At 43.5% G+C, this 12,840-nt stretch overlaps 1 protein-coding gene across 1 annotated transcript in view; it reads right to left on the minus strand.

Moving 5' to 3' along the window:
• LOC310786023 (uncharacterized protein) overlaps nucleotides 1–7,641 on the minus strand; it is a gene marked incomplete at its 5' end in the record, with an annotated part of 10,293 nt that extends 2,652 nt beyond the window's left edge. Inside the window, 4 exons of the mRNA XM_083647208.1 lie at nucleotides 523–707; nucleotides 806–867; nucleotides 1,751–3,300; nucleotides 7,628–7,641. Of these exons, the coding sequence (XP_083503334.1) occupies nucleotides 1,851–3,300; nucleotides 7,628–7,641 (1,464 nt within the window). The 3' untranslated portion in view covers nucleotides 523–707; nucleotides 806–867; nucleotides 1,751–1,850. The remainder of the gene's footprint in view (nucleotides 1–522; nucleotides 708–805; nucleotides 868–1,750; nucleotides 3,301–7,627) is intronic.
• Nucleotides 7,642–12,840: the final 5,199 nt, after the last annotated feature.

Genomic DNA, 12,840 nt, shown 5'->3' on the forward strand with positions numbered 1-12,840 from the left:
TACAAACACCCCATGACCGACCTATGTTGAACTTTTTTGGCTTACTTTTCCAAGTATGGAGACACTGCGTAACGCGTCATCATTCAGAAGCCACGCCCAAGACGGGGGAAAACAGAAACCCCCCCTCCAATCCTGGTGTTCTCCTATGTGGTGTGCATTGTTGCGTGTTGCACAAAAAGATCGTATAGCCTAAACGGAAGATGAACACTCCAACTTACTTCCTTGACAGCTCGATCCACATTGTTCTTCTCGCCAATTCTCAATGGCTTCTCAATGGAGTACAAAAAAACTTTAACTGGCGATTTTCTTACATTTGTTGTCTGCGCAGCCCACCACACAATAGCTTTTAGCTATGTTTAATTCAAGGAAAATGAGGTTGTGGAATGATGTGTGGAAATTAACGGAGCTTTTCCCCCGTGATGGGCGTGGCCTATTTCATGCAGTGTCTCTATATCAATGATAGATAGCCCAACTAAAATCCAAAAGATAATCAAAAGTATAGTGTCCTGAGGAGTCCCATACCTTGGGGTGGAATTGTACTGGGAGCAGCTGTAGTGACAAGTGTGCCATCCACAGAAACAGTGCTGGTGTCAATGTCAAAGGTTGTAATGCTTGAAGCTGCATTGATCAAAACATTTCCAATCTGGGTCGTAGATATAGATGAGTCCGCGAAACTAACTCCGAAGTTATTGATGATCGATCCAGAACTGCAAATGGAATTACAGAAAAAAAATATTACTTCAATCATCATGACTTCCTGACCATTATTCATTCATTCTAGCAAAGCTGAACATAAACAAATTACCTGAATGACAGCACTGTCAAGGAGCTGAAGGAGGGGAACTCTGCTCTGTAAAAAGGCTCAAGCTGCAGGAATAAAGGCAGGTTGCAGCATATTGGTTATATCTTAATGTTTTTACCTTAGTCTTTTTAATTTCCAAGTCTAATTATACCATTTAATTTTCACATTGTTGAATTACACTATTCATTTCCTTTTCATACTGTAATTTTCTTTAGTTCTTTATTGATTACCCCAGTAAAAGTGCACTGAGAGTGTATCTTTGTCCTTTTATATTTAGTTTACTTTTTAGTTTAATTTAGTTTATTAGAATCCCCATTAGCTGCATGCAATGCTTATACTGATGGAGGAATGATTGTTATTTATTTTTTCTTTGAACCCCCAGCAACTGGAATCAAATAAATGTCATCCCATGAGACACTGGTATTCCACTGTATGATCCAGCATTGTGAAGTAGCCTACCCCTAGTGCCCCATTAAAACATACTGAAAAGATCAAGTCTAAGACTACCTACAATAATAAGAATGGTACAATGGAATTAGACTGTGGGGGAAAAAGGGCATTCGGAAACCTGAATATATTGAAGATGTCTCGCTAATAGTTTTTTGCCAAACAATATAGCCCAGAGGGTGCACGCTATATTGCAAGCTGGATTGGAATCTGGGTAGCACTTTACATTACAGCTCAGTAACAACATGGTAATATGGTAATATAGGGGCATAATAGTGTGATAATAATTAAGTAATAATTAGGTAATACCATGGTTGTTAACACTGAAATCCCTTAATTGACGCTCACAAAAATGCTTGTTGTTCATCATGAATGAAATTAAAGGAAGGCTAGAATATTATGTAGATATGTTAAGACATTTGTATACAAAAAACATTAGGATTCAGCAATCTATATTTTCAATCCTTTGATAAATGAATGACCTTGATCTCTCTGACTTACCTTTGTTCCTATCAGTGTGGCTCGATTTTCAAAATCTGAAGAGGTTGAATCTGCTAGATCAGTTGTAAATGTCTCTGCAGATGAGAAACTGACTGAGAATCTAGTTAGAGCAGGTGTAGTGCTCATTGTAGTTGTTGGAGATGCAGTTGTGGTAGTTGGCGGGGCAGTTATGGTAGTTAAGGCTGCAGTTGTGGTAGTTGGCGGTGCAGTTGTGGTAGTTGGGGCTGCAGTTGTGGTTGGAGGTGTCGTGGTAGTTGGAGGTGCAGTTGTGGTAGTTGGGGCTGCAGTTGTGGTTGGAGGTGCAGTTGTGGTAGTTGGAGGGGCAGCTGTGGTAGTTGAGGCTGCAGTTGTGGTAGTTGGAGGTGCAGTTGTGGTAGTTCGGGCTGCAGTTGTGGTTGGAGGTGTCGTTGTGGTAGTTGGAGGTGCAGTTGTGGTAGTTGGGGCGGCAGTTGTGGTTGGAGTTGCAGTTGTGGTAGTTGGGGCTGCAGTTGTGGTTGGAGGGGCAGTTGTGGTAGTTGAGGCTGCAGTTGTGGTAGTTGGAGGTGCAGTTGTGGTAGTTCGGGCTGCAGTTGTGGTTGGAGGTGTCGTTGTGGTAGTTGGAGGTGCAGTTGTGGTAGTTGGGGCGGCAGTTGTGGTTGGAGTTGCAGTTGTGGTAGTTGGGGCTGCAGTTGTGGTTGGAGGTGCAGTTGTGGTAGTTGGAGGGGCAGTTGTGGTAGTTGAGGCTGCAGTTGTGGTAGTTGGGGCTGCAGTTGTGGTTGGAGGTGCAGTTGTGGTAGTTGGCGGGGCAGTTGTGGTAGTTGAGGCTGCAGTTGTGGTAGTTGGAGGTGTCGTTGTGGTAGTTGGAGGTGCAGTTGTGGTAGTTGGGGTGGCAGTGGTAGTTGGAGGGGCAGTTGTGGTAGTTGAGGCTGCAGTTGTGGTAGTTGGAGGTGCAGTTGTGGTAGTTCGGGCTGCAGTTGTGGTTGGAGGTGTCGTTGTGGTAGTTGGAGGTGCAGTTGTGGTAGTTGGGGCGGCAGTTGTGGTTGGAGTTGCAGTTGTGGTAGTTGGGGCTGCAGTTGTGGTTGGAGGTGCAGTTGTGGTAGTTGGAGGGGCAGTTGTGGTAGTTGAGGCTGCAGTTGTGGTAGTTGGGGCTGCAGTTGTGGTTGGAGGTGCAGTTGTGGTAGTTGGCGGGGCAGTTGTGGTAGTTGAGGCTGCAGTTGTGGTAGTTGGAGGTGCAGTTGTGGTAGTTGGGGCTGCAGTTGTGGTTGGAGGTGTCGTTGTGGTAGTTGGAGGTGCAGTTGTGGTAGTTGGGGCTGCAGTTGTGGTTGGAGGTGGAGGTGTGGTAGTTGGGGCTGCAGTTGTGGTTGGAGGTGCAGTTGTGGTAGTTGGAGGGGCAGTTGTGGTAGTTGAGGCTGCAGTTGTGGTAGTTGAGGCTGTAGTTGTGGTAGTTGGAGGTGCAGTTGTGGTAGTTGGTGGGGCAGTTGTGGTTGGAGGTGTCGTTGTGGTAGTTGGAGGTGCAGTTGTGGTAGTTGGGGCTGCAGTTGTGGTTGGAGGTGCAGTTGTGGTAGTTGGGGCTGCAGTTGTGGAGCCTCCAGTTGTTGTTGCTCCAGTTGTTGAGCCTCCAGTTGTTGTTGCTCCAGTTGTTGAGCCTCCAGTTGTTGAGCCTCCAGTTGTTGTTGCTCCAGTTGTTGAGCCTCCAGTTGTTGAGCCTCCAGTTGTTGTTGCTCCAGTTGTTGAGCCTCCAGTTGTTGAGCCTCCAGTTGTTGTTGCTCCAGTTGTTGTTGCTCCAGTTGTTGAGCCTCCAGTTGTTGAGCCTCCAGTTGTTGAGCCTCCAGTTGTTGTTGCTCCAGTTGTTGAGCCTCCAGTTGTTGAGCCTCCAGTTGTTGAGCCTCCAGTTGTTGTTGCTCCAGTTGTTGAGCCTCCAGTTGTTGAGCCTCCAGTTGTTGTTGCTCCAGTTGTTGTTGCTCCAGTTGTTGAGCCTCCAGTTGTTGTTGCTCCAGTTGTTGAGCCTCCAGTTGTTGTTGCTCCAGTTGTTGAGCCTCCAGTTGTTGTTGCTCCAGTTGTTGAGCCTCCAGTTGTTGTTGCTCCAGTTGTTGAGCCTCCAGTTGTTGTTGCTCCAGTTGTTGAGCCTCCAGTTGTTGAGCCTCCAGTTGTTGTTGCTCCAGTTGTTGAGCCTCCAGTTGTTGAGCCTCCAGTTGTTGTTGCTCCAGTTGTTGAGCCTCCAGTTGTTGTTGCTCCAGTTGTTGAGCCTCCAGTTGTTGTTGCTCCAGTTGTTGAGCCTCCAGTTGTTGTTGCTCCAGTTGTTGAGCCTCCAGTTGTTGTTGCTCCAGTTGTTGAGCCTCCAGTTGTTGAGCCTCCAGTTGTTGTTGCTCCAGTTGTTGAGCCTCCAGTTGTTGTTGCACCAGTTGTTGAGCCTCCAGTTGTTGTTGCTCCAGTTGTTGAGCCTCCAGTTGTTGTTGCTCCAGTTGTTGAGCCTCCAGTTGTTGTTGCTCCAGTTGTTGAGCCTCCAGTTGTTGTTGCTCCAGTTGTTGTTGCTCCAGTTGTTGAGCCTCCAGTTGTTGTTGCTCCAGTTGTTGAGCCTCCAGTTGTTGTGCCTCCAGTTGTTGTTGCTCCAGTTGTTGTTGCTCCAGTTGTTGTTGCTCCAGTTGTTGAGCCTCCAGTTGTTGAGCCTCCAGTTGTTGTTGCTCCAGTTGTTGAGCCTCCAGTTGTTGTTGCTCCAGTTGTTGAGCCTCCAGTTGTTGAGCCTCCAGTTGTTGTTGCTCCAGTTGTTGAGCCTCCAGTTGTTGAGCCTCCAGTTGTTGTTGCTCCAGTTGTTGTTGCTCCAGTTGTTGAGCCTCCAGTTGTTGAGCCTCCAGTTGTTGTTGCTCCAGTTGTTGTTGCTCCAGTTGTTGAGCCTCCAGTTGTTGTTGCTCCAGTTGTTGAGCCTCCAGTTGTTGTTGCTCCAGTTGTTGAGCCTCCAGTTGTTGAGCCTCCAGTTGTTGTTGCTCCAGTTGTTGAGCCTCCAGTTGTTGTTGCTCCAGTTGTTGTTGCTCCAGTTGTTGTTGCTCCAGTGGTTGAGCCTCCAGTTGTTGAGCCTCCAGTTGTTGTTGCTCCAGTTGTAGTTGACCCTTCAGTTGTAGTTGACCCTTCAGTTGTAGTTGACCCTTCAGTTGTAGTTGACCCTCCAGCTGTAGTGGACCCTTCAGTTGTAGTGGACCCTTCAGTTGTAGTGGACCCTCCAGTTGTAGTTAACCCTTCAGTTGTAGTGGACCCTCCAGTTGTAGTGGACCCTCCAGTTGTAGTTAACCCTTCAGTTGTAGTGGACCCTCCAGTTGTAGTGGACCCTCCAGTTGTAGTTAACCCTTCAGTTGTAGTGGACCCTCCAGTTGTAGTGGACCCTCCAGTTGTAGTTGACCCTTCAGTTGTAGTGGACCCTCCAGTTGTAGATGACCCTCCAGTTGTAGTTGACCCTCGAGTTGTAGTGGATCCTCCATTTGTAGTTGACCCTTCATTTGTAGTTGGGGCTCCAGTTGTAGTTGACCCTTCAGTTGTAGTGGACCCTCCAGTTGTAGTTGTGGCTCCAGTTGTAGTGGACCCTCCAGTTGTAGTTGAACTTGACAATCCAGTTGTAGTGGACCCTCCAGTTGTAGTTGAGCTTCCAGTTGTAGTTGAGCCCCCAGTTAGGGCAGCAGTTGTAGTTGTTACTGTAATTGATACAGGGAATCGATACAGCTTAGTATCACGATATTTTGTGTGGCAATATATCATATCACACAAATGCCATGTATCACGATATTTTATTATATGAATTGTCAAGTGAACAGGACAGGTTTTTATAACAGTGTTGGCCAGTCTGTCTGCTCGACAATCCCATTTTGCTGCAATACAAATGATTAAAGTGAGATGAAGAGACTGTAAACTTTATCTCATTAGATAAAACAGACATTGAAAAAAAAGTAATAAATCTCAATATATCACAATATCGCAAAGCTCAATATATCGCAATACTAGCATATTGCATTATCGTAATACTATCGTATTGTGACTTGTGTATTATATCGTGGGGCATCTGGTGATTCCCACACCTACTATCCTATAATATATTCCTGCCCTCTCTGGGATTAACATTTTGTATTTTTTTGTACATTTATTACATGTAAACACATGGATGCTTTGCTTTGTTACAATCATAATTTCTCAAACAATGCTACCAAACCAATCTGTAATGCACATTCAATAACCAGGGTCCTCATCGTCGCCCTGATTAGGCAAACATAAATTCAAAGATGAGGAAAAGGCACCACATGCTGCATGCCTGCATGTTAGGATTTGTTTGTTTCACGTTTATGGTTCACCTGCCCTTTAGAGTTTATGATCAGGGTTGTAGTCAAGTCACCATATTTCGAGTCAGAGTTGCCAGTGTCCGAGGTCAAGGGTTGAGTCCCCATTACCCAAGTCTGAGTCAACGTGAACCTGCAGGTGGAACACACATGCCTGCCATTGCACAAAATGTAATGTCTTAATATTGCTGCTATATCTTATGCCAAATTATTAGGGCCTATTAAAAAAAACACACAATCCAATAAACGGTCTTTATCAATTAACAAGTCCGAGTCCTCGTCTTCAACTTCCGAGTGAATGGATGAATGCTTGTATGCATGAAGTCAGAGTCATCAGTGATTTTCAGGACTCATGACTCGACATGGACTTGAGCACTGATTCAGTGCTCAAGTCCATGTGGAGTCATGAGTCCTGAAAATCAGGACTCCAGTCGGACTCGAGTACTACAACACTCGTAGAAGTATACAAAGCATTCCAATGGTCAAATCAAACAGGAATCTGAAAATGCCCTCAGAGAGCTCAACTAAACATTCCAATGAATTTGGCCTATTTCAATGCCAATTGTATGCTTTGAAATGCAAGGTGGTATAGGCTAATTGTCAGATATGCAGGTAAATGTGTGTAATCAATCATTAGATTAGTGTGGTTAATTTTTAAACATTCTGTGCAATTATGCCTATTTCAGCTTCGTTCATTTCAGCTATTTCTAACTAAACTCACTATGGAAATTACTGCTCATTACTCTAAAATTAAGCTTAAAAAAACCAGGTAGCAATTCTAAAATGACAAAATAGGGGGGAAATGAGGAATCAAACATTTATCCATGCTTATTGTCGGTTATTTTTAGCGCTTTAACTGCTTTGCAACTGATCTTCCTGGAGTGCACTCAGAACACGGTCTGCTACAAAGTATACCGTATGCCAGGACAAAACATATAAAAACATAAAAGGATGAATCATGATGCATCATCAAAGCCATAAATAATATCACCTGTGATGAAACGTGTAATGAATAGTTACCTTGGCCAGCAGACACATGGAAATATCCAACCAACAAAATCAAACAAAGTATTTTTCTGTCCATGTTGCTTTACAGCAGAGACCAACACTGGGTCTGTGCTGAGTGCTGCGCTTGCTTTGTGGGTTGATCCTCTGTCACCTCTGGAGGCACTTGAAAGTTTTCATAACCTGAAAAACAACATCAGTCACACAGCTGATCACATGAGTTTACAAAATATAAGACGCTCTTGACACACTAAAAGCAAGCTGTCATTGAATTCCATTAATGATTCTTGTCAAACAGGTTTTCAGTTTTTTCTGTTTGACCCTGCCAACATTATCATACCATTGAAGAAAGCTGCGTGACCTTGCACGCAGCTTTACACTATTGCTCCAGCTCTGAACGAATAACCTCCAATCAGTTCAATCAGAAAACCAGTGTATCCGTTCCTTGTAAATTATGGTCATGGACTTTTAGATACTGTGGGTTTTTTTTTTAAATCAGAGAAGCCACAATTTCCTGAAAGGAAGGAAGGAAGGAATAACCACGAAGGAAAACTCTTACAAGTGCTGTATCATTTACTGTTCATCCGTCATTGTGGTTTGGCACTATACTGTACACATTTTGTATCACGTTTCAACATTTTTCAACATTTTACACTTTTTACACTATTTTTACACATTTTACACTATTAAAAATGAATGACAACTTTTGAGACGGACAGTTTTTTTTGTCTCAAAATAACATGATGAAAATGGCATATCCTGTTTTGATTCACTCAAATTAATTATGTAGTAATAACAACAACAACAACAACAACAACAACAACAACAACAACAACAACAACAACAACAACAACAACAACAACAACAACAATAATAGTAATAATAAATGCAAGTAATACATTTCATTTGGCTATATCTATATATTTTATCTCGCTTTGCACTCACAAAAAATATTCATCAACAATATTAACAAGCAGTTTTGCTTTCCAATGTTGATGCACAGGCATCAGATACTGCTTAAACTATTGACATTGCTCCTGGTGGTGTGTGGACTATGCTAGCAGCTGGTATAAAATAACTGGGTAATAACGGTGGGACAGAGCATCACATTGCCAGTTCACTAGTCAAAATCTCTGTGTGCTTCATTGGCCTTTTGCCAAAACCAAACATTACTGGAAACTCATCAAGATTCTTGTCAAACAGGTTTCTATTAGGCTATGTGTTCTTCCTCATGTTTCCCCATTATGCTTACCTCAACTCCAACTTTAAACCCAATGCAATTATTTCTCTCTTACTATTCATTGGTATGTCTATTATTAACTTGTTATAATTTTAGGATATTATACATGTATTGTTTATTATTTTCATAATGTAGATGAATGACGGAATGTTAAAGTGTCATCCTCCCTAGTTTACTCTATAAACTCAAACTTTAAATTCTGCAGATTCTTTGGGAAATGTCAGATATTACTTTGATTAATAACTGTTTTTACATACTGGCCTGATGTTCAGATGAATGAATGTCGAAGTTGATGCTGTCACAGTTCACTGTCAATGTATTTTATAGACTTCTGTTTTTTTTTATGTTGACTTTTAATTAATTTGTTTGCTAATACTGTTCATCTGAAAAAGCTCAGACTGACTCACCATTTGACACCATAATAAGCTGTATGAAAAGTGATGTTGTATACGTTGTATAGTAGGTCAAATAATAGAGTCTTGGATTTATACTTGCTGAGTTTGAAGTTTTAGTATTCTGCTCAGTTGTACAATCCTAACTACTACTCACTATTTATAACACCACCTTCCATTCAGTTTTTCCTGTTTTCAGGCTGAACAGACAGGCCCAGTGGATTAAACAGTACCTAGACATTATGTGTGATGCCCGACAGTTACGGAGGGCAAAATGTCAATGTAAAACAAAATACGAGCGGTGGAAGAACACTGGATGACAGTAGACGTGGAAAACTACTGTAGTATTACTGTTGTATTACTGTAATACAAGCAGAGGTTTTCTCAACATTCCCCCCTTTTGTCCTGTGAGAGACAAAAATACACTCACTGTTAGGACGTCCTTTGTGACATGGGATTTCAAACCAACAACAGAAACCGCAATATCACCAAGATTACTGGTCACATGGTATGGGAGGGGAAAGAAAATGTGGGATAGTAAACACAGCTGAAGTCATTATTGCTACAAACAGGGCCATCAGTTTTGTTTTGATTTCAGATTATGCTTTTGGACATTTTTGCCTTTATTCAGATAGGACAGTAGGCAGACAGGAAAAGTGGGGACAGAGAGAGGGGATGACATGCGGCGAAGGACCGAGCCTCCGTCATACGCATGCTAGGTTAATAAACAGGGAAATATTCAACACCAAGGATCATCTAGTCCAGCTAGAAACATTGATGCATTCAGTGCTACTGTGACGTCATGATGCAGTATGAGTCAGCTACTGTAAGTATGGGGCAGTGAAAGGGGCGGGATACATGGAGACCGCAGTGGTTCTCAAACTTTTTCATGTTAAGGACCCCTAAACTGACACAAATTAGTCCACGGAACCCCCATTTGATACAGTTTTTGCCCCGCATCTGATAGATGTTTTATTACAGAAAGAATATGAAACCCCTGACCAAAATAGTCATACATTACAGTATGTCATTGTCTTACTTATCGATTGAATTACAGTGAAAATAAATGATTCCACTTTTTGCTGGGGACCCCCTGGAAACCCCTGGAGGACCCCTGGGGTTCCCCTTGACCCCATTTTGACAACCACTGACCAAGGGCAATGGGGTGAGCGAGATAACTTCTGGATCAGATTCAAAAAGAGATTAGTCTGTAGTGGGGCCATTGAGATGTTTTTTGAGGGCCATGCTGTATAAGTGTATGTGTCATAAAGCGGGGTGTGTACTGGAGCATCATCTGGGCCTCAATTCCAGACTTCCAGAAAGCAAGCACCAAGATCAACAAGGAAAGGAACATACACACTCCCATTTACGTAGGCTCTACATTTTGGTTCTGCTATCTTAATCAATGGCGCATGGATGTGATTGTGATCTTTACCTGACTTCCTTATTGCCATGTGGGAGGTTGCTGCTGGGAAATGCAGAGAACTGCCTGTGAAATTAGATACTTGCAGCCATTATTTTGGGTTTGCAACTGGTCTCTTGACTTGTTCCATAGACTGACCGTGAGACGTAGTCAACACTTGAGGCATAAGCTGTAAATCAATCACACAAAAGCAAAAGGTTTGTCATTTGGAGCGTGAGAGGCCGGGTTTCCTATAATATAGCTGTAAGTGGTTGTATTGTTCATGAGATGCTTTGACGCTTCGTTTTGTGGCATGAATGGCTGACCAGCTCACCTTGGGTTGGGTTTCTTTGCAGAACCACCTCAGCTATCAATCATCAGGATTATTATACTACCGTAATTGTCAAAACTGACTTCTGATGTCTGAAGGCAGGATCAGGTTAATCAAGTGGTCCATGTCTTGCAGATTAGGCTAGTATTATACACATAACATTCGGTTTCCTGTTCCTGGCTCCTTGCACCTACCCCCCCCCGAGGGTCTTTGTGTAGGCTACATAACAAGTAGGCTACAGTGTTTTTGGATGCAGTCAGTGTAATTGAAGTTCAGATTGTGGTATGTGAATACATTCTTGGACAGGATATGCATGCAAATTTGATTCAGCCCCTCCGTCGCTGGAAGCGTGCTGATGTAAGACGTTGGGTCTGACCACGTGAGACTAGCAGCACCCGATCTGAACCTAAATCATTTAACAGGTTTTTAGCTTGTAGATTATAAATAACACGCTTTGCCCCATCTTCCCACATTCTCAGTGAATTAATGTCTTCTGTTTTTTAAACATGTTCACTTACATTTAGTCACTTTGGTCAAATCAGAATTTGAGGAGGCCAACCTCTTTTGTCATATCAACCCATTTTCTCACTTTCTTAATATTTTTCCATCCATATTGCTCAAACATACCCATCAAATCCCCCCCCCCCCCCCCCCCCCATACCATACCAGCAACACTGGTATGGTAGATGATGTCCCGCTTTGTGTAGGCTACTGTGGGAATGCACAGCATTTTCATGCCTTTTCCCATGTCCCACATATTGAGACGATGCCCCACATTTTGATTGGCTCTAGTTGTCAAAAGTCCCCTGCGAGAGAGAGAGAAAGAAATTATTTTATAAAATGATCTCGCTCACTCCTTAAAATGTTAATATTTTCTGGTGTTTTAGTCTTATGACAGTTGATCATCTTTGGGTTGTGGATTGTTGATTAGGACAAAAGAAGACATTTGAGAAGGTGGCTTTTGGGAACAATTGATTGCGATTTTTCACCATTTTGTGACATTTTATAGACCATGCAGTCGATTAGTTGAGAAAATAATCAACAGATTAATCAACAATGAAAAGAATCATTAGTTGCAATTCTACGTTCAGCAATGGCAACGTGTCCCACGTTGTCCCACAAAAACATTATGCTACTCTTTGTCCCACATTTGGTTTGTTGGTCTGGTCCACCCGCTATGCCGACCACCTGCTATGCCGACCACCCGCAATGCCGACCTTAGGTTTAGGCGTGGGGGTGGGAGAGGTTAGGTTTTGGGTTAGGGTCTGGGGGAGGTTAGGTTTAGGCATGGCATGGGGGGAGGTTAGGTTTGGCGTGGGGGCTGGGAGAGGTTAGGTTTTGGGTTAGGGTCTGGGGGAGGTTAGGTTTAGGCATGGCATGGGGGGAGGTTAAGTTTGGCGTGGGGGCTGGGAGGGGACACCTCGCCATTCCGAAGTGTCGGCATTCCGATCATTGACTTCTATGCTTTCGGAGAGGCGGCCCTTTTTTATCTCCAAAAAATGTTTCGCCGAGAGGTTAGGTTAGGCTTAGGCGTGGGGGGTGGGAGAGGTTAGGTTTAGGGTTAGGGTCTGGGGGAGGGTTCTTTCGCAATGGCGAGGTTAGGGTTAGAATTTTGTCGGAATGCCGGTATGGGCTGGGAGAGGTATAGCTCCACCGACACGCTGCACGCCGCCTCGCTCAGCTGGTTCTGCTTGTGGGCTATCGGCATTGCGACCTGTCGGCACTGCGGCCTGTCGGCACATAGACGCGGCACCGGTCTGGGCACGTGTGGTTCTCGATAAAGGTGCAAGCTGCAATCGGCCCGTTCTGGACAGGCGCCGTTTTGAACGGGCACTGCAGTCTGTGTCAGGGCACCAAAAATCTGTCCTCGCTTTGTTTGTTCAGTATTCAAGTTTTATTGTTGTATAATGGTGTACACACACAACATACAGATAGGCCATTAGTCTGTCTGAGTAGGCTGGCTGAGACAGAAAAGGATAGAGCAATACTTTTTATACAGTGGAATACAATAGTCCATGATGCTGATAATAGGAACCTAAATGTCTCGAGCGGGTCTTCTCAGAAGATTAAGAAAGTGAAAAAAGACGGGTCGGGGCAATGGTTGGTTGGAATGAAATCGTTGTCCGAAATTGATGGAGTGTTCACTGTTCAGTAATCCACATGAGGTGGGAAAGTTTGTGTAAGAAAGTTTTGGAGCAGTGAAGTCTGTCAAGACAACGAGAAGTGGGATTGTTATTATTGATTGTGTGTCGAAGAAGCAGGGGTTGGAAGTTCTAGATTGAATTAGGTTCAACTCTTGTAAGGTGATGTGTTTCCGACTTGGAACGGGTCCAGTGACAGTGAAGAAAGGAGTGATCAGTGGAGTGCCAGTATGTGTTGATTGTGAATCATTTGAAGAAGTGGAAGGTTATAGAGGCAAAGAGAT

This window comes from Poromitra crassiceps, assembly GCF_964638095.1.
Source record: "Poromitra crassiceps genome assembly, chromosome: 12".
NCBI lineage: Eukaryota > Metazoa > Chordata > Actinopteri > Beryciformes > Melamphaidae > Poromitra > Poromitra crassiceps.